This window comes from Suncus etruscus, chromosome 1 (genome assembly GCF_024139225.1).
Source record: "Suncus etruscus isolate mSunEtr1 chromosome 1, mSunEtr1.pri.cur, whole genome shotgun sequence".
Lineage (NCBI taxonomy): Eukaryota > Metazoa > Chordata > Mammalia > Eulipotyphla > Soricidae > Suncus > Suncus etruscus.
In genome coordinates this window covers 62,700,543-62,721,038 of record NC_064848.1, presented here as the reverse complement: position 1 = coordinate 62,721,038, position 20,496 = coordinate 62,700,543, and the positions used below count along the sequence as shown (strand labels likewise).

The 20,496-nt window shown below is 41.3% G+C and overlaps 1 protein-coding gene across 1 annotated transcript in view; it reads right to left on the bottom strand.

Annotated features, from left to right (window-relative positions):
* Positions 1-20,496, bottom strand: part of MELK (maternal embryonic leucine zipper kinase) — an 84,763-nt gene that overhangs the window by 41,528 nt on the left and 22,739 nt on the right. The window contains 2 exon segments of the mRNA XM_049772528.1: positions 6,920-7,018; positions 9,881-9,973. Coding sequence (XP_049628485.1) covers positions 6,920-7,018; positions 9,881-9,973 — 192 coding nt within the window.

Below are 20,496 nucleotides of genomic sequence, written 5' to 3'. Positions count from 1 at the left end.
TGATCCAGGACAAACCTGGGTTCAATTCCTGACATCCCATATGGTCCCCCACCCTCCACCCCCGTGCCAGCCAGGAGCTCTGAGCCCAGAGCCAGGGGTAATGCCTGAGTGCCAAGGGTATGGCCCCAAAACAAACAAAAAACATTCCCCAAAGTGTGCCACCTGCACACCTACTGAGTTCTAACAATTCTGTAGGGAACCAACCACAATCCTGAAGACTGAGATTCATCCTACAACTTCAGTCTCCATTTCCTGCTCTGCACCAAAACAATGTCAGAAAGAATAGGGACAATTCTAGCATTTGCTTAACCTAGCTCTTATCTGTATCCAGCTCTTTAAAACACACAGATATGGAGATGAAGAGATAGCTACAGGAGTAACCCCTTAGCATCGCTGGATGTGGCCCCAAAACATTCATACATACATAAATACATACATACATACACAACAGAATAATTTGAAATATAAATGTATATTTTATACATACACAAGAAATAAGCCATACATATAGTTTAACATCATCACATATAATGACAACATTTTTTCCTCATAATGAGAATTTTTAAGATTTTTTAAAAGATTTTTTTTTGTTTTGTTTTTTTGGGCCACACACGGTGACGCTCAGGGGTTACTCCTAGCTATGTGCTCAGAAATCGCCCTGGCTTTGGGGGACCATATGGAACACCAGGGATCATCAAATTGAGGTCTGTCCTCAATTTTGCAAAGCAAACGCCCTACAGCTGTGCATCGATCCTGCCCTCCCCCCATTTTTTAAGATTTAAGATCTCTTTGCAAGTTGAGTGTTTTGGTTTTGGAATTTTTGGGGGGTCATACCTGGCAGCGCTCAGAAGTTACTCCTGGCAGGCTCGGGGGACTATATGGGATGCTGAGATTCGAACCACCATCCTTCTGCATGCAAGGCAAAAACACCTTACCTCCATGCTATCTCTCCAGCCCCAAGTTGAGATATTTTTGATTGTCATAATGGGAATAACTATTAGAGTAGCCAAGGACACTATTAAACACAATGAACAGGGCAATCCAGAAAGAGAAGCTGATGAAATAACCCTTAGTTTGTTCTCCTTACATCCTTTCTTTCCCTCTGGGATAGGGAATAAAACCAGAATCTTAACATATTAACAGCAAGTGCCCTCCTGCTGTGAGTCCTAACTCCAATCTACATCTTTCTTTTTTTTTTTAATATTTAGTTTTGGTTTTGGGGAGTGGGGCACACCTGGCAGTGCTCAGGGATTACTCAGGAATCCTCCTAGCAGGTTTAGGGACCATCTGGCATGCCCTGGATACTAGGGATCAAACCGAATCTGCTCAGGGTTGGCTGCATGCAAGGCAAACGCCCTACCGCTGTGCTATCACTCTGGTCCCCCAATTTTTTATATTCTTGTTTTTTTTTTTTGTCTTTTTGTTTTTTGTTTTTTGTTTTTTTGATTTTTGGGCCACACCCGGTGGTGCTCAGGGGTTACTCCTGGCTGTCTGCTCAGAAATAGCTCCTGGCAGGCACGGGGGACCATATGGGACACCGGGATTCGAACCAACCACCTTTGGTCCTGGATCGGCTGCTTGCAAGGCAAACGCCACTGTGCTATCTCTCCGGGCCCAATTTTTTATATTCTTAAGTAGGTATAAATGGCCCAACTTCACAGCTTCAAGACTAATCTCAGAAGAGATGCCAAGCCAAGCTGATAAAATTCATAGGTATACCAGTCTTGGGACTGAAAACTCGGGTCCTACGAAGGCCAGGGCCAAAAATTTTCCCAGTTCTATAGATCCTGGAGCTCCTGGAATGCAACCACAGGTGAGGCTACGAGACATCTCCAAATTCTGACAGTCCAGTAGGAGCACAACAAATTAGAGGGGAAAGTAGCATAGAAACCTACCAAGCTCATAAGTGAAAATAGTAACACAGAAGGCTCAACTAGCAACAAAGAGCTCAGTTAATCCTCGGGCAATCTAGTGTTAAATATAAGAATTTTCACAAATTTTATTTTACTGAATTATTTATTGATAATTCCACTTACCATTTAGTTGTAACAAGTAATAGTTGTTTTGTGTCTGCCAAAGAAGCAGGCTTGGCTTGGGGTATGTGGGTAGGAAACTAGGGACAGATCACACCATTGGTGTTGGAATTGATGCTGGGACACTGAATGCTGGAAACAACTGTATTATGAAATACTTTGTAAACCATGGTGTTTAAGGAAAGCTTAAATAAATTCTGAAATTATTATCCCAGAAATAAACAGAAAAATTCTTGAGGGACAATTCTGCTGGAAAAAAGCATCTCTACAAAAGACCCTGGTGGAGCTGGAGTGATAGCACAGCAGGTAGGGCATTTGCCTTGCACTCAGCCTACCTGGTTTCAATCCCCAGCATTCCTTTTGGTACCCCGCCCCCCCAGCCTGCCAGGAGTAATTTCTGAGTGCAGAGCCATGAGTAACCCAAGTGCCACTGGATGTAACCCAAAAACAAGAAGCAAAAAACCAACCAAACAAAAAACTGTCGTACTTCAACCAGAATGCACCCCTTGAATCTGGTTTATGCTGTCTTTGGAGACTTCTTTTTAAAGTGATGATTACCTAGCAAAGGAGATCAAGAAGTGGATAAACAGGCTAGAGCAATAATACAGTGGGGTAAGGCATTTGCTTTGCGTGCAGGCAATCTGGGTTCAATCCCCAGCATCCTATATGGTTCCCCAAATCCTGTCAGGAGTAATTCTGAGTATAAAATCAGGAGAAACCCCTGAGCACTGACAGGTGTGGAAAAAATGAAACGAAACGAAAAGAAATGAAAAGAAGCCAAAGTGATAGCACAGCAGTAGGGCATTTATCTTGCACGTGGCTAACACAGGATGAACCCCGGTTCGATTCCCAGCTCCCCACATGGTCCCACGAGCCTGCCAGGACCGACTTCTGAGCACAGAGCCAGGAGTAATCCCTGAGTGCCACCGGGTGTGGCCCAAAAACCAAAAAAAAAAAAAGAAAAGGAAGGAAGGAAGGAAAAAAGGAAGGAAGGAAGGAAGGAAGGAAGGAAGGAAGGAAGGAAGGAAGGAAGGAAGGAAGGAAGGAAGGAAGGAAGGAAGGAAGGAAGGAAGGAAGGAAGGAAGGAAGGAAGGAAGGAAGGAAGGAGGGAGGGAGGGAGGGAAGGAGGGAAGGAGGGAAGGAGGGAAGGAAGGAAAGAGGGAAGGAAGGAAAGAGGGAAAGAGGGAAGGACGGAGGGAAGAAAGGAAAGAGGGAAGGAGGGGGGAGGGAGGGAGGGAGGAAGGAAGGAAGGAAGGAAGGAAGGAAGGAAGGAAGGAAGGAAGGAAGGAAGGAAGGAAGGAAGGAAGGAAGGAAGGAAGGAAGGAAGGAAGGAAGGAAGGAGGAAAGGAGGGAGGGAGGGAAGGAAGGGAGGGAGGGAGGGAGGGAACGAAGGGAGGGAGGGAAAGAAGGGAGGGAGGGAGGGAGGGAAGGAAGGAGGGAGGGAGGGAGGGAAAGAGATAACTGAAGGAGAAACTCGGGTTGAGTGAAAAAAGAGATCTATTACATGTTTTCCACCTGGTGCTCAGAAAGACAGGTGATCTTGCCAACACATAATCGTAGGACTGCAGTCAATTCTGTAATTGCAAATTTACAATCTCATAAAGAGATAATTTGCTCGTTTTCTTTAAAATTATAAATTATACTTATTTGAAAGCAATTTTTACTTTCAAGCTACTCAACTCCTGTTTACTGAATTATTTATACTTCCTTCATCCTTCTGTATTCCCAAAACGAGCGGCCAGTCATGCTTCTTTTACAACGCAGTGATGGCAAATGAATACAGGTGACATTAATAAGATTAATAATCTACTAGGAATCATGCTGAAAACTGCAGCTGAGCATTCAAGTTAAAACAGTCAACAAAAGCAAATGATAAATGAGGTCAGCCTCTTCAACAAGAGTTACATAAAACTGTGTCATAATGCTGGGCTTTTCCATCAAACCCCTCCCCCACCCTACCCCATCCCCCCAAAAACCTGACGAAGTGTTATTCCCAAATGGGGAATTTTAGAACATTCTAGGCAAAGATACATACTGCATGCAAGTGATACAACACCATAATTAGATTCAACCAGCAGACTGTATTACACTGCGACTCGGAACAATAGTTCTGAGCCAAGATTACAATAAATTTCAAAATCTATAATGTGTGAAATTAAATTCCACAATAATGCATAAAAGTCCTAATTTGAATCAATTTTCAACTTGCAAATACATGAAAACTAAAAATGAAATTCAGAGTAGAAGAAACAAAGAATACACAGTATTAGTAAATAATATTAATTAGGAAAGGCTAAATCTCTACTCAATAAGAATTATACATTTTATACATATTCATTCCACTACAAGAATACCTGAGTTACCAACAATATCAAAACTTAGACATAGCATCTACTTTTATATTATTTTAAGATAATCCCCTCCTACAAAGGGTTAATCCAGGAGCTACGAGTGCACTGAAATAGACAACACTGAAGCTTATGTGATGGAATATTCACCTTACAGTAACAAAACACTAAAAAGCAAGGGGGTAGCTCAGCGGTGGAGCACATGACTTAAAAAGTAGGAGGTGCTGGGTTCATTTCTCAGCAATGCTTTCTCCCCATAACATAATAGGGCCATTCAGCCTATGGCTAACATAAACATAAATTTCAATAAGAAAATGAAGGAGGGGGCCGGAGAGATAGCATGGAGGTAAGGCGTTTGCCTTTCATGCAGGAGGTCATCGGTTCGAATCCCAGCGTCCCATATAGTCCCCCGTGTCTGCCAGGAGCAATTTCTGAGCATGGAGCCAGGAATAACCCCTGAGCACTGCCGGGTGTGACCCAAAAAGCACAAAAAAAAAAAAAAAGAAAATGAAGGAAAATAAATGGCAGAGAAGTTTAGGTCCAGAGACATTAAAAAAAAAAAAAAAAAAGCCTTTCAGCAAAGCTGATGGCTAAACCAGTAAGTGAGGAACACCATGGCTCTACCACAGCTCGCTTTCAGTCGAATATTCTCACTTATTCAACAAGGTATCACCTATCACATGTTTGCAGATAAGACCACAAAGTCTCCGACACACATCAATAACCCAAACACTTAGGGAGAGTCCTGTATTCAATTTTTCAATGAATACTGTGGAATAGGAGACACCTTCCAAATGCACAAGGGGAACAATGCTGGCAGGGACAGCTTATATTTATTACATGAGAGCAGAATCAAGATGCAGTTTCAACAAGGGAGAAATAATGAAAGTGAATAAACATCAAAAAATCAGTTAGTCAAAGTTGGAACAGACATTTGGATGTAACTGACTACCATGATGCTGTAATAAGTCTGATGAAGAAAGCGTGGATCGCCCTAAGTGCTCTAATCAGCAGTAGCAATACCTAAACCAGGGGTCTCAAACTCGAGGCCCTCCGTACAACATTTTGTGGCCCTGCTCTAGAGGAATCTTTTTTTGTTTTGTTTTGTTTTGTTTTAGTTGTTTGGGTCACACCCCCAATGTTCAAGGCTTACTACTGACTTTGCACTCAAGGATCACCCCAACTTTGCCTCCTGCGGCCCCCAGGTAAATTGAGTTTGAGACCCCTGAGGAAAGTTGAGGGTCTGGACAAAACTGAAAAGCTAGGATGTCAGACAATATTCCCAAGCAAATAACAGACACAAGAAAATCAGGATTAAAATCACTTTTTCCCTCAAGAGCTACGATACTCTTGTTTCTTTGGCTTTGGTTTCTGGACCATTACCAGCAATGTTCAGGATTGACTGATCCTAGCTCTGCACTCAGAGATCATTGATCAGTGATTGATCAATCCTAGGACTGAAATTTTATGTGCTATGCCTTTTCACTTACCAATATATCTTGGATATAATTTCATTAGTTTCCAGTGGCTCGAAAAAGTAAGGAGTGGGGGAGGAAGACTCTACCTCTGTGCTCAAACCATTTTGGCCAACTGCATTCCACAGATATGTCTGGCTTGGATTAGGTAGTGGTAAGGAGCTATTTCTTGGCTTTGTGCTTAGGGTTCAATTCTAGTGGAGCTCAGACCAGATGTGATGCCAGGAATCTGAATGAGACCAGCTACTACAGCAAGGCATGCATGTATCTTCCTATAATCTCTGAGTCACTGTCTATAATGTTTCATATTCTTTATACAATGTTTTATGCACTGGAAATTTCCAAATGAAACTTGCATGTGTTAAGTGTGTGTGGTGATGTGGTGTGCTAGGATCTGAAGCAAGAACTCACAGTGTGCCACAAAAGCAAACAAAATGAATTCTTTCTTGTTTTTTACTTTTATAAGTACTCACCATATTCTTCTTATACAGAGTCATGAAATTATCATCAAATGGCAGTGGAAAAAATTGTTGAATAGACAGGTAAAATCAACATTCAGATCATGAACCAGACAGAAGGTCCAAAGATATAGTACACTGGGTAGGGCACTTGCCTTGCCTGCCACCAACCTGGGTGTGATCATCAGTAACATATATGGTTGATCCCTGAGCCTCATCAGGAGTGATTCTAAGCACAGAGCCAGGTGTAAACCCTAAATACTACGGGGTATTGCCCCACAACCAACCAACCAACAAACAAAAAAATTAAAGAAAGAGAAATGCCACATATTCCCCTTTAAAGTTACTATCTAACCCCAAGAGCAATCACTATTTTGACTAACAGCGAAAATTACTTTTTCTTGGAAATGAAGAGATAGTACAGAGGTTAAGAGGACACCGCTGCACTACGACTGGTTCAAATCTTGCCACCACATATGGTCCCCCAACACCACCAGCACAAAATCTGAGCACAAAATCTGGTGCAGACTCTGAGCACCACCAGGTATGCCACAAAAACAAACAAAAAGAATTCTTTCTTGTTTTTTACTTTTATAAGTACTCACCATAATCTTCTTATACAAAGCCATGACATTATCATCATCAAATGGCAGAAAGCCACACATAAGTACATACAAGAGTATGCCCATGCTCCAGACATCTGCCTGGAAGAGAGATAAAAATAGCCAAAAACACTTTAGAACATGCATATTTCAGAATGGCACTACACATAAAGAATTGCCTAGGGGGCCAGAGTAATAGCACAGCAGGTAGGGTGTTTGCCTTGTACATGACCGACCTGGGTTCAATCCACAACATCCCATATGGACCCCCAAGCCTGCCAGGGGTGATTTCTGAGCACAGTGCCACAGGAGTAACCCCTCAGTGTGCAGGTGTGGGAGGGAGGGAGGGAGGGAGGGAGGGAGGGAGGGAGGGAAGGAAGGAAGGAAGGAAGGAAGGAAGGAAGGAAGGAAGGAAGGAAGGAAGGAAGGAAGGAAGGAAGGAAGGAAGGAAGGAAGGAAGGAAGGAAGGAAGGAAGGAAGGAAGGAAGGAAGGAAGGAAGGAAGGAAGGAAGGAAGAGACAAGACAGGACAAGACAAGGCAAGACAAGACAAGACAAGAGAAAAGAATTACTAAATCTCAACAAAACAGGAAGAGATCAGAGTTTAGTACCAAGAGCTAGGACAACAGTTGGGCACATGCCCAGTTCAATTCCCGAATAAACATGGCCTCCTAAGCGTCACGAGCAGCCATGAAAGGCCCAGCAGTTCCTACCCTTCTAAAATAAAAGAGTTCTGAAATCATCCATCTACTCAGGCTAAACAAAGAAACTAATGCCTAAAAAGACTCAATGGACAGCTGTAGCAGGCCTGACTTCTGCCAGCTCATTCTCCTCTAATGCTGACTCTGCAGTCCCAACAGAAGGTAACTTCCAACTGGTAGGACCAACTATATTGGGCATAAACAAGGAGATGAGGCCAGGTTTCTGATTCTCAGAGACAATTCTACAGTGTTATTGAGGGCTTATTACAAATGAGAATTGTGCAAACAAGCATAACGATGTCAAAATAAATCTTAAAATTTACTGAGAATCTGCAAATGTGACTAAGCAGTACGGCAAAGTCTTCTCTATGCAGAAAACCCTCCATAAAGTTCAACAATTGACTTTTCAAGCAGGGAGCTAGAAATTAAGCCTGCCAGAACAAACAGCCTGACAAGCCTCAAAATCCCAGAAAGATCTTAACCTTTCTAGAAGCTATCTATGTCCCAGGAGCCCAAGCACTAACTATTTATTCAAACAGTAGCCACCTCGGTCAATAATGACACCACCATAGGCTAAGAAGGAACCCACTTCCATCCTCAGTTGAGGTGAGGGAAATGTTATACAGCATCTAAAATAAAATATGGGGCTGGAAGAGAGATAATATGAGACTAGAGGAGAGTAGTGATATTGGCCTCAGATAAGTCTTATGATTCTGAGCCCCCTTACAGGACTACTGGCCTCATCTGGGTAGTATATGTGGACAAAGTACAGATTTTTTTTTTTTTTTTTTTGGTTTTTGGGCCACACCCAGCGGTGCTCAGGGGTTACTCCTGGCTGTCTGCTCAGAAACAGCTCCTGGCAGGCACGGGGGACCATATGGGACACAGGGATTCGAACCAACCACCTTAGGTCCTGGATCGGCTGCTTGCAAGGCAAATGCCGCTGTGCTATCTCTCCAGGCCCAGATTTTTTTTTTTTTTTAATTTTTATTTTGACCAAAGTGGATTACAAATCTTTCACAGTAATATTTTAGGTAAATAGCGACAGTGAATCAGGGGCATTCCCACCACCAATGTTCGTCCTCCTCCACCCCTGTTCCCAGCAGGCATCCCATATCCCCCTCTTTTGCCCTCCGGACTACTAGTATAACTGGTCCCCTCTGTGTCTAGCTTGTTGTAGATTGGGTATCGATTCTTTTGTCATTGAATTTGGTGTTTAAGTCTGATCATTTTTTTATTTCAACTTAATGTTCATACGACTGTTTGGTCTTGGTACCCTCCATTATTTCCCCCTCAATTTGTGAGGCAGAACAAGATGGTTCAATTTATGTGGTTCTTCTGTTTGAAGGAAAGAAGAAAAAAATAAAATAAAATGGGGCAAAAATCAAACAAGCAAAAAAAAAAAAAAATGGGAGGAATCCTTCTAGAGGCTATAAATATCAATTTAAGAAAGGGAAAAAGAAAGAAAAATATAACAATGCAAAAAAAAGGAAAATCAAAAAACTCGAAAAGCACTACAGCAATAAAGAGAACAACCACACAATAACCACTGTCCTGTATCTCTTAAGCCAAGGGAATTCCCTTTCCAATCTCCCCAATATTTACTCTGCCTATGCAAAAAAAAAAAAAAGAGAAGCACAAATAAATTTTTTTGGTTTTGTTAATGTTTTTTTCCCCACTGTGGTTATTTGTGTGTGTGTGCTTTGTTTTGTTTTGTTTTTATTTCAAAGTACAGATTTTTGTCTGTGCTAATTAGCAAATGTTGAAGACTGAGCTGGCAACCATAGACTAACCTATGTAAATTATGAGACTGTATGACACAAAGATAACCATAAGGATAACAGAAATACATGTCTGTTCCACAAGGCATTAGACATTATTACATTTATTACAAATTATTCTCTGACAGAGAGATAGCACAACGGCGTTTGCCTTGCAAGCAGCCGATCCAGAACCAAAGGTGGTTGGTTCGAATCCCGGCGTCCCATATGGTCCCTCGTGCCTGCCAGGAGCTATTTAAACAGTTCATCATCTGAATAGATTTTGGCAGGCACGAGGGACCATATGGGACGCCGGGATTAGAACCAACCACCTTAGGTCCTGGATCAGCTGCTTGCAAGGCAAACGCCGCTGTGCTATCTCTCCGGCCCCAGTAATATTAATTCCTACTTATATACTATATCCCCCATACACAGTGTAACTTACTATAGGTTACCAAAATGCATATTGATAACATACTGAATTAATTAGTAGGTAATAATTACCTCAGATCCAAGATATGATTTGCCTTGTATTAATTCAGGGGCTGCATAAGCAAGACTTCCACAGCATGTCTGTAGTTGGTAATCTTTGTTACCCTACCAAAAAGATAAAAATGAATAACTTATTACAGTGCTTAAAGGGAATCAAATTATGAAGGACATTCTTTCAGAACAAGCAAAAAGACCGTAAGGAATTTACCTACCACTTGCTAAGTAATAGGAGATCCTGAAGCCCACTCTATTCTCTGCCTACATGCACACATGTACCTCTGTTTCCCCTTCTTTGAATTTCCAATACTTGTGCCACCAAATACAAACAAAATCCTCTTCCCCTTAGTTAAGTCAAATCCCCTTAGTGCGGGTCAAATCAAATCAGGTTCAAACTTCCTCTGGACACTATTTGCATGATGCTCAGTACACATGCAGGCATTCGTATATTCCCACCCTCAAGTAACAAGAATAAAGGATTACTTCTTTATTAGACCCTACAACACAGCTTCTCCTTAGAAAAAAGAAAGCAGCTTTTTTGTTGGCCAGTGAGTGAGTAAGAAATGGCTGGATGTGGGGGTTTCCAGGCAGAGTGCTGATTGCTCTACCTGCAGAGTCTCCACCCAGCTGTGCTTCTTCTGAGGAAACTGAGGACCTGAAGGGAGCCCTGTCCTACTCTTCTCTGTCTTTCCTGAACTCTGGAAGCTCTCCTCAGAGCCCTGGAAAGCGAACCCCAAAGAAACTACATTCGGAAGCTACCCAGCGAGCCAGTGAGTGAGCAAGAAATGGCTGGATGTGGGGGTTTCCAGGCAGAGTGCTGATTGCTCTACCTGCAGTCTCCACCCGGCTGTGCTTCTTCTGAGAAAACTGAGGACCTGAAGGGAGCCCTGTCCTATTCTTCTCTGTCTTTCCTGAACTCTGGAAGCTCTCCTCAGAGCCCTGGGAAGTGAACCCCAAAGAAACTACATTCGGAAGCTACCCAGCGAGCCAGTGAGTGAGTAAGAAATGGCTGGATGTGGGGGTTTCCAGGCAGAGTGCTGATTGCTCTACCTGCAGAGTCTCCACCCGGCTGTGCTTCTTCTGAGGAAACAGAGGACCTGAAAGGAGCCCTGTCCTGTCTTTTCTGAATTCTTGAAGCTCTCCAAAGAGCCCTGGAAAGCGAAAACCAAAAATACAGCATTCTGAAGCTGCCCAGCGAGCGAGTGAAAACTACGCCTGTCCAGTGGGGCCCGACTGTGAATAACTGTGAGTGCTACCTGTGTGTCTCTCTCTACTAGCCTGTTGCATGAACCTCTTGAGAGTGGGCTGAAAAGAGGCTCCAGAAAGCACTTAGCTCCACTTCGCTAAGCAGCCGTGCGCTCTTTCTAAAAAGAGAACACCATCACAAGAAGAAAAAAAACCACACTAAGAACTGTGTTGGATCACAGAAGCAAGAATTTTTCTCCAGACTGTCTTCTCTGCTGCATGCTCGGGCCTAAGATTTGATCCTGTGTGAGGCTTCATCCACGGAGGACTCCCCTACCTTGGAGGCAAGTCGGCCCATCCAGAAAAGAAAAAGCCAGAGAAGTGTGCTGCCTGCATCATATAACCAATGAATACCATCACAACACGTAGAAAAACCCACAATACAAGTGTGACAATGGGGAAACAACGCAGGCCAGCATCAGACATAAAGAATAAAGATGACAATTCTGATGACCAGTTAATGACCAACCAACTAATCAACCTCTCAGATAAGGACTTTAGACTAGCAATATGGAAGATGCTCAAAGACCTCCAAGAAACCATGGATAGAGTGGAACAGAACACTAATAAGAATCAAGAAAATATGAAGACAGAAATCACAAAACTCCAAACTGAAATAACATGTCAACTAACAGGCCTGAAAAAATCAGTAAACGAAGTGAATGACAAAATGGATAAGCTCTGGGACAGGGTATCAGAAGCTGAGAATAGACTTGGTGCTGTGGAAGATGAGATACATAACAATTCCATACAGCAGGAGAGATTGGAAAAAAAACTTAAAGCAAATGAACAGACAATGGAAAAATTAGTCAAAGAATGGGAACAGATGAAAATAGAAGTCTATGATAAGATCAACGAAGCAACTTAAGAATCATTGGAGTCCCAGAGACCCAGGAAGAAAATTTCCAGGAAGAATCAACGGTCAAGAACATCATTAAAGAGAAACTTCCAGAGCTAAAGAATATATGTGATCAAATCCTGCATGCTCGAAGAGTACCAACCAAAAGAGACCCAAGAAAAACCACCCCAAGACACATCCTAGTCACAATGACAAATCCCACAGATAGAGACAGAATTCTGAAAACAGCAAGATCAAAAGGGGAAATTACATTCAAGCAAGCATCCTTGAGATTTACAGCAGACCTGTCACCAGAAACACTCAATGCCAGAAAGCAGTGGTGGGATATTGTGACAAGACTGAATGAAATGAATGCTTCACCTAGAATACTGTACCTAGCAAAACTCACTTTCCGGTTTGACGGAAGAATACATGGTTTCACAGACAAAAAACAGCTCAGAAACTTTATAGACTCAAAACCAGTCTTAAGAGAAAAACTGAAAGACCTAATTTAAAACAAGACTAACCAAAAGACACACCAAATTTCGATATAAAGATGGCATTAAATCCCAGGACAATTCTTTCTCTCAACGTCAATGGACTAAATGCACCAGTTAAGAGACACAGAGTGGCTAAATGGATCAAAAAACTCAATCCAACCTTCTGCTGCCTACAAGAAACGCACCTGAATAGTCAGAACAAACATAGACTCAAAATAAAAGGCTGGAGAAAAATTATCCAAGCAAACAACACCCATAAAAAAGCTGGAGTGGCCATACTAATATCAGATAATGCAAACTTTATACTCAAGAATTTTATACTCAAATTTTATATTAATCAAGGGGTATGTAGAGCAGGAAGAAATAACTCTCCTAAACATATATGCACCAAATGAGGGGCCAGCAAAATATTTAAAACAACTGTTGACAAATCTGAAAAACAATATCAATAACAACACAATAATTGTGGGGGACCTCAACACTGCTTTGTCAACACAGGATAGGTCAACCAGACTGAAACCCAACAAGAATATACTAGACCTGAGGAGAGAAATGGAAGAAAGAGGCCTAGTGGATATATATAGGATACTCCATCCCCAGAAACCTGGATACACATTCTTCTCCAATGTACATGGGACATTCTCCAGGATAGACTACATGCTGGCACATAAAACATACCTCCATAATATCAAGAGGATAGAAATTTTGCAGACTACCTTCGCTGACCACAAGGCTCTGAAATTATTTGTAAATTCCAAAGGGACTCAAAAGAAAAACTTTAACACCTGGAAGTTAAACAGCCTCATACTCAATAACCAGTGGGTCCGAAATGAAATCAAGGAGGAAATCAAAACGTTCCTGGAAACAAATGACAATAAAGACACAAACTATCAGAACTTATGGGACACAGCAAAAGCAGTACTGAGAGGAAAATTTATAGCTTTGCAACCACACATCAGGAAGGAAGAAGGAGCTTACCTGAGTAGCTTAATGACACAGCTAATAGAACTAGAAAATGCTCAACAAAAGGACCCAAGAATAGGAAGACAGAAGGAAATAACAAAGCTGAGAGCAGAAATCAACGAAGTGGAAACCCAAAAAACAATCATAGAACTAGAAAATGCTCAACAAAAGGACCCAAGAATAGGAAGACAGAAGAAAATAACAAAGCTGAGAGCAGAAATCAACGAAGTGGAAACCCAAAAAACAATCCGAAAGATCAATGAAAGCAGAAGTTGGTTCTTTGAAAAAATAAACAAGATTCATAGACCACTGGCAAACCTAACAAAGAAAGAGAGAGAGAGAGAAACTTGATAACTCGTATTAGGAATGAAAAAGGAGAGATCACTACTGATATGACAGAGATTCAAAGGGTAATCAGAAACTACTTTGAAAAACTCTATGCCACTAAAAATGAGAACCTGGAAGAAATGGATAAATTCTTGGACTCTTATAATCTTCCACTGTTGAAGGAAGAGGATGTAGCATATCTAAACACCCCCATCACATTGATGAAATAAAAATGGTAATCAAAAGTCTGCCCAAAAACAAAAGCCCAGGCCCAGATGGATTCACTAATGAATTCTTTCAAACTTTCCAAGAGGAACTACTACCAATCCTGGCAAGAATCTTTCATGAAATTGAACAAACGAAAACACTTCCAAATAGCTTTTATGAAGCCAACATCACCCTGATACCTAAACCAGACAGAGATGCTACAAAAAAAGAAAATTACAGACCAATATCGCTGATGAATGCAGATGCAAAGATCCTCAACAAAATCCTGGCAAATAGGATTCAATACCTCATTAAGAAGATCATCCACTATGATCAAGTAGGTTTCATCCCAGGAATGCAAGGATGGTTTAACATCCATAAGTCTATCAACATAATACACAACATCAACAACAAGAAAAATAAAAACCACATGATCATATCAATAGATGCAGAGAAAGAATTTGATAAGGTCCAACACCCATTCTTGATCAAAACTCTCAGCAAGATGGGAATGGAAGGAACCTTTCTCAATATAGTGAAGGCCATCTACCACAAGCCAGTGGCAAATATTATCCTCAATGGAGAAAAACTAAAAGCCTTCCCTCTAAATTCTGGCACAAGACAAGGCTGTCCTCTCTCACCACTCCTATTCAACATAGCACTGGAAGTACTTTTTATAGCGATTAGGCAAGAAAAAGATATCAAGGGAATCCAGATAGGAAAGGAAGAAGTCAAGCTCTCACTGTTTGCAGATGACATGATGCTCTACTTAGAAAACCCTAAAGACTCTACCAAAAAGCTTCTAGAAACAATAGACTCATATAGCAAGGTGGCAGGCTACAAAATTAACACACACAAATCAATGGCCTTTCTATACACCAATAGTAATAAGGAAGAAATGGACATTAAGAAAACAACCCCATTCACAATAGTGCCACACAAACTCAAATATCTTGGAATCAACTTGACTAAAAATGTGAAGGACCTATACAAAGAAAACTATAAAACTCTGCTCCAAGAAATAAGAGAGGACACGCGGAAATGGAAACACATACCCTGCTCATGGATTGGCAGGATTAACATCATCAAAATGACAATACTCCCCAAGGCGTTATACAGATTCAACGCTATCCCTCTAAAGATACTCATGACATTCTTCAAAGAAGTGGATCAGGCACTTTTGAAATTTGTTTGGAACAATAAACACCCTAGAATAGCTAAAGCAATCATTGGGAAAAAGAATATGGGAGGAATTACTTTCCCCAACTTTAAACTTTACTACAAAGCAATAGTTATCAAAACAGCATGTTATTGGAATAAGGACAGACCCTCAGATCAGTGAAATAGGCTTGAATACTCAGAAAATGTTCCCCAGACATACAATCACCTAATTTTTGATAAAGGGGCAGGAAATCCTAAATGGAGCAAGGAAAGCCTCTTCAACAAGTGGTGTTGGCACAACTGGCTAGCCATTTGCAAAAAATTAAACTTAGACCCCCAGCTAACATCATGTACGAAGGTAAAATCCAAATGGATTAAAGACCTCGATATCAGACCCCAAACCATAAGATATATAGAACAACACATAGGCAAAACTCTCCAGGACACTGAGACTACAGGCATCTTCAAGGAGGAAACTGCACTCTCCAAGCAAGTGAAAGCAGAGATTAACAGATGGGAATATATTAAGTTGAGAAGCTTCTGCACCTCAAAGGAAATAGTGCCCAGGATACAAGAGCCACCCACTGAGTGGGAGAAACTATTCACCCAATACCCATCAGATAAGGGGCTAATCTCTAAAATATACAAGGCACTGACAGAAATTTACAAGAAAAAAACATCTAATCCCATCAAAAAATGGGGAGAAGAAATGAACAGACACTTTGACAAAGAAGAAATACAAATGGCCAAAAGACACATGAAGAAATGCTCCACATCACTAATCATCAGAGAGATGCAAATCAAAACAAAGATGAGATACCACCTCACACCACAGAGAATGGCACACATCACAAAGAATGAGAACAAACAGTGCTGGCGGGGATGTGGAGAGAAAGGAACCCTTATCCACTGCTGGTGGGAATGCCGTCTAGTTCAACCTTTATGGAAAGCAATATGGAAATTCCTCCAAAAACTGGAAATCGAGCTCCCATACGATCCAGCTATACCACTCCTAGGAATATACCCTAAGAACACAAAAATACAATACAAAAATCCCTTCCTTACACCTATATTCATTGCAGCACTATTTACCATAGCAAGACTCTGGAAACAACCAAGATGCCCTTCAACAGACGAATGGCTAAAGAAACTGTGGTACATATACACAATGAAATATTATGCAGCTGTCAGGAGAGATAAAGTCATGAAATTTTCCTATACATGGATGTACACAGAATCTATTATGCTGAGTGAAATAAGTCAGAGAGAAAAACGCAGAATGGTCTCACTCATCTATGGGTTTAAGAAAAATGAAAGACATTCTTGCAATAATAAATTTCAGACACGAAAGAGAAAAGAGCTGGAAGTTCCAGCTCACCTCAGGAAGCTCACCACAAAGAGTGATGAGTTTAGTTAGAGAAATAACTACATTTTGAACTGTCCTAATATTGAGAATGTATGAGGGAAATGCAGAGCCTGTTTAGAGTACAGGCAGGGGTCGGGTGGGGAGGAGGGAGATTTGGGACATGGGTGATGGGAATGTTGCACTGGTGATGGGTGGTGTTCCTTTTATGACTGAAACCCAAACACAATCATGTATGTAATCAAGGTGTTTAAATAAAGAAAGAGAAAAAGAGAGAAAGAAAGAAAGAAAGAAAGAGAAAGAAAAGAAAGAAAGAAAGAAAGAAAGAAAGAAAGAAAGAAAGAAAGAAAGAAAGAAAGAAAGAAAGAAAGAAAGAAAGAAAGAAGAAAGAAAGAAAGAAAGAAAGAAAGAAAGAAAGGAAAGAAAGAAAAGAAAGAAAAGAAAGAGAAAAGAAAGAAAAAGAAAGAAAAGAAAGAAAAGAAAGAAGAAAAGAAAGAAGAAAGAAGAAAGAAAGAAAGAAAGAAAGAAAGAAAGAAAGAGAAAGAAAGAAAGAAAGAAAGAAAGAAAGAAAGAAAGAAAGAAAGAAAGAAAGAAAGAAAGAAAGAAAGAAAGAAAGAAAGAAAGAAAGAAAGCAATATAGTACCCAAAGAGGTTTCAGAAGTGTATTTTCTAAATTCAGTTGTAGATTTGGTTGTAAATCATGACCTTAGCTTTCAGACCCATTAAAATAAGGAACTTGGGGCCCGGAGAGATAGCACAGCGGTGTTTGCCTTGCAAGCAGCCGATCCAGGACCTAAGGTGATTGGTACGAATCCCAGTGTCCCATATGGTCCCCCATGCCTGCCAGGAGCTATTTCTGAGCAGACAGCCAGGAGTAACCCCTGAGCACTGCCGGGTGTGGCCCAAAAACCCAAAAACCCAAAAAAAAAAAAAAAAAAAAAAGGAACTTATTATCTTCTGCCTTCCCACAGAAATAGGGCAATACAGGGCCAGAGAGATAGCACAGCAGTAAGGCATTTGCCTTGGATTCAGCCGAACCAGGACAGACGTGGTTCGAATCCCGGCATCCCACAGGTCCCCAGCCTTCCAGGAGCGATTTCTGAGTGCAAAGCCAGAAGTAACCCCTGAGCACTGCCGGGTGTGACCCAAAAATGCAAAAAAAATAAAAATAAATAGGGCAATATGATACTACATTAACACTTAAAAGAGTTCTACAACTAGGAAAGGACTTGTGAAACTGTGAGATTTCATTTAGAGCTACAACACACCCAGGACATGTTCACAACCTAAACAAAAAACGGAGGCAATTCCATCTCAGCTAAACCTGTCTTTTGAGATGGTGTCTATGTGGCAGGCTCTGCAGCAACCACAAAAAAAAAAAAAAAAAAAAAGCTAATGCAGTCTGTCACAGACATCCTTCTCTGCAACCACAAAAAAAAAAAAAAAAAAAAAAGCTAATGCAGTCTGTCACAGACATCCTTCTCTGCTTCCTGTGGAGACAGGACTTACACTGGTTCATCTGTTTATGGAATGTTCTATCTTTATGTGCCTGCCAGTCAAAAACATGCCTTCGATCATGTGGTTCTCAGACTCAGGCCTCCACTATTTGAAGAGGTTAAAGAGGGAGAGGAAAACCAGAAAGAAACAGATATGCAACCAAAATGGATACAATCTGCTTCCCTCTGCACCAAACTCATTCTGATGAGGACAGGAAATAATCACAGAACTAAGAAAGGCTGAGACAAGTCTGTAATTATAACTATTTTAATTTTTTATTCAGTGAATATTAGTTATAGTTATAAAAAGTTATCAAATATAAAAGTATAAAAATAAACAAAGTTATTCAATACTGAGATTCTGACATAATGTTCTAACACCAATCCCTTTACCAGGTTCCATTTCCCTCTATCAATGTCCCCACTAATTTCCCTCCACTAATGTACCTCTGTGGCAGATACTTTTCCCCTCCACCACAATCCTAGTGTTCCCTAACTTATTCCTCCACCCTGGGCCCTGTGGCAAACTTTCTACAGAAGATCAGCTCTTGTCATCATTTCTCTTGCCTTTGCACATTTTTTCCCATACAAAGTTTCTTTATACCCCACATATAAGAGAGATCATTCTGTGTCTGTCTCTCTCCCTCTGATTGATATCACTCAACATGATATGATCCAGATCCAAAGCAGAAATCTGCATGATTTCATTTTCCTATGGCTAGTATTCCATTGTGTGTGTGTGTGTATACATAATTTTTTTTTTTGGATTTTGGGTCATAACCAGCAGCGCTCAGGGGTTATTTCTGGCTCTATGCTCAGAAATCGCTCCTGGCAGGCTCAGGGGACCATATGGGATGCCAGGATTCAAACCACCGACATTCTGCGTGCAAAGCAAACACCTTACCTCCGTGCTCTCTCTCCAGCCCCTCCATTGTGTGTGTGTGTGTGTGTGTGTGTGTGTGTGTGTGTGTGTGTGTGTGTGTGTGTGTGTGTGTGTGTGTGTGTGTGTATACGATGGGTTGGAGCAATAGCACAGTGCGTAGGTGGCCCAAAAAAGTAAAATTAAATAAATAAAATGTGTATATGTACTTCTCTATCCAGTCACCTATTTTTTGGGCACTTAGGCTGTCTCCAGATTTTTTTCTATTTAATTTCCACACTGTTAATGAATGCAGACAGTGCTGTTTAGAGACTGAAAGGACTATTCGTGGTACAGTCAAGAGGAAGCCTCCAACAACACCACAAGGAAGACCAAAGTCAGTAAGTCATAGTCCTCTCAGAGAGAAGCCATGCTGGGGTGCTACGGGGAATAAATCAAGCAAATATAAGAGAAGAAAACGTTAGAGGGCATGTAAGTTTTTCCCTTCTTCTATAAGGAAAGTATTGTCATCTAAAATCAACTATATTTGAATAACAAAGAGCAGCTTTGCACTAAATTCTCAAAACTCCTAAATTTATTTATTTATTTTGGTTTTGGGGCCACACCTGGTAACGCTCAGGGGTTACTCCTGGCTATGCACTCAAAAGTTGCTCCTGGCTTGGGGGACCATATGGGACACCGGGGGATCGAACTGTGGTCCGTCCAAGGCTAGCGCAGACAAGGCAGGCACCTTACCTCTAGCGCCACTGCCTGGCCCCAAAAACTCCTAAATAAACAAAGGCCTCACCTAATGACTACATAACCCTAACTTATAAACATGTGGCCAACCCAGGAATGAGGCTCCATGATAGAGCAATTGAATTGCATACATGAGGGCCTAGGTTTAGTTACTAGCTAAATAAATAATAAATAAATAAATAAATAAATAAATAAATAAATAAATAAATTTGTGAAGGCAGGACTTATACCAGTTCATCTGTTCATGGAATATTCTATCTTTATGTGCCTGCCAGTCAAAACCGTGCATGTGTGTGTGTGTGTGTGTGTGTGTACATATATATATATATATATATATATGTGCATGGGTTAATTTTACCAGGAAGATAATTATGAACTGTGGATGTTCTTCACATGTGGGAGGCCTAATTCTATCCCTGGCACTGCAGGTCCTCCAAGCACTAATGGGAGTGACTTCAACTACTGGGTCTACGAATAGGCAAAGACCAGCAATGAGCATGATGCCTCTGCAGGGTATGGTGTGTGCCTTGCATGTGGCTGACCCAGATTTAATTCCTAGCATTCCACATGGTCCCCTGCCAGGAGTAACCCCTGAGTGCCCCTGGATGTGGCCCTAAAAAACACCCACAAATAAATAAAATGGCAGTGACCTGGTGACCTGCAGGGCCATGCAGAGGACTAGTGAGAGCAATCCCAGCAGTATCAAAGGTGCCTACAGCAGCACAGCCCTAGTAAGTACAGGGCCAAGAAGTCACATACCTTGGGGCTGGAGTGATAGAACAGTGGGTTGCACACAGCCTACCAGGGTTCGATCCTCAGCATCTCATCTGGTCCCCCAAACCTGCCAGAAGTGATTCCTGGGCACATCTAAGTATGACCCAAAAAACATAAACAAAAAACACACACACAAAAA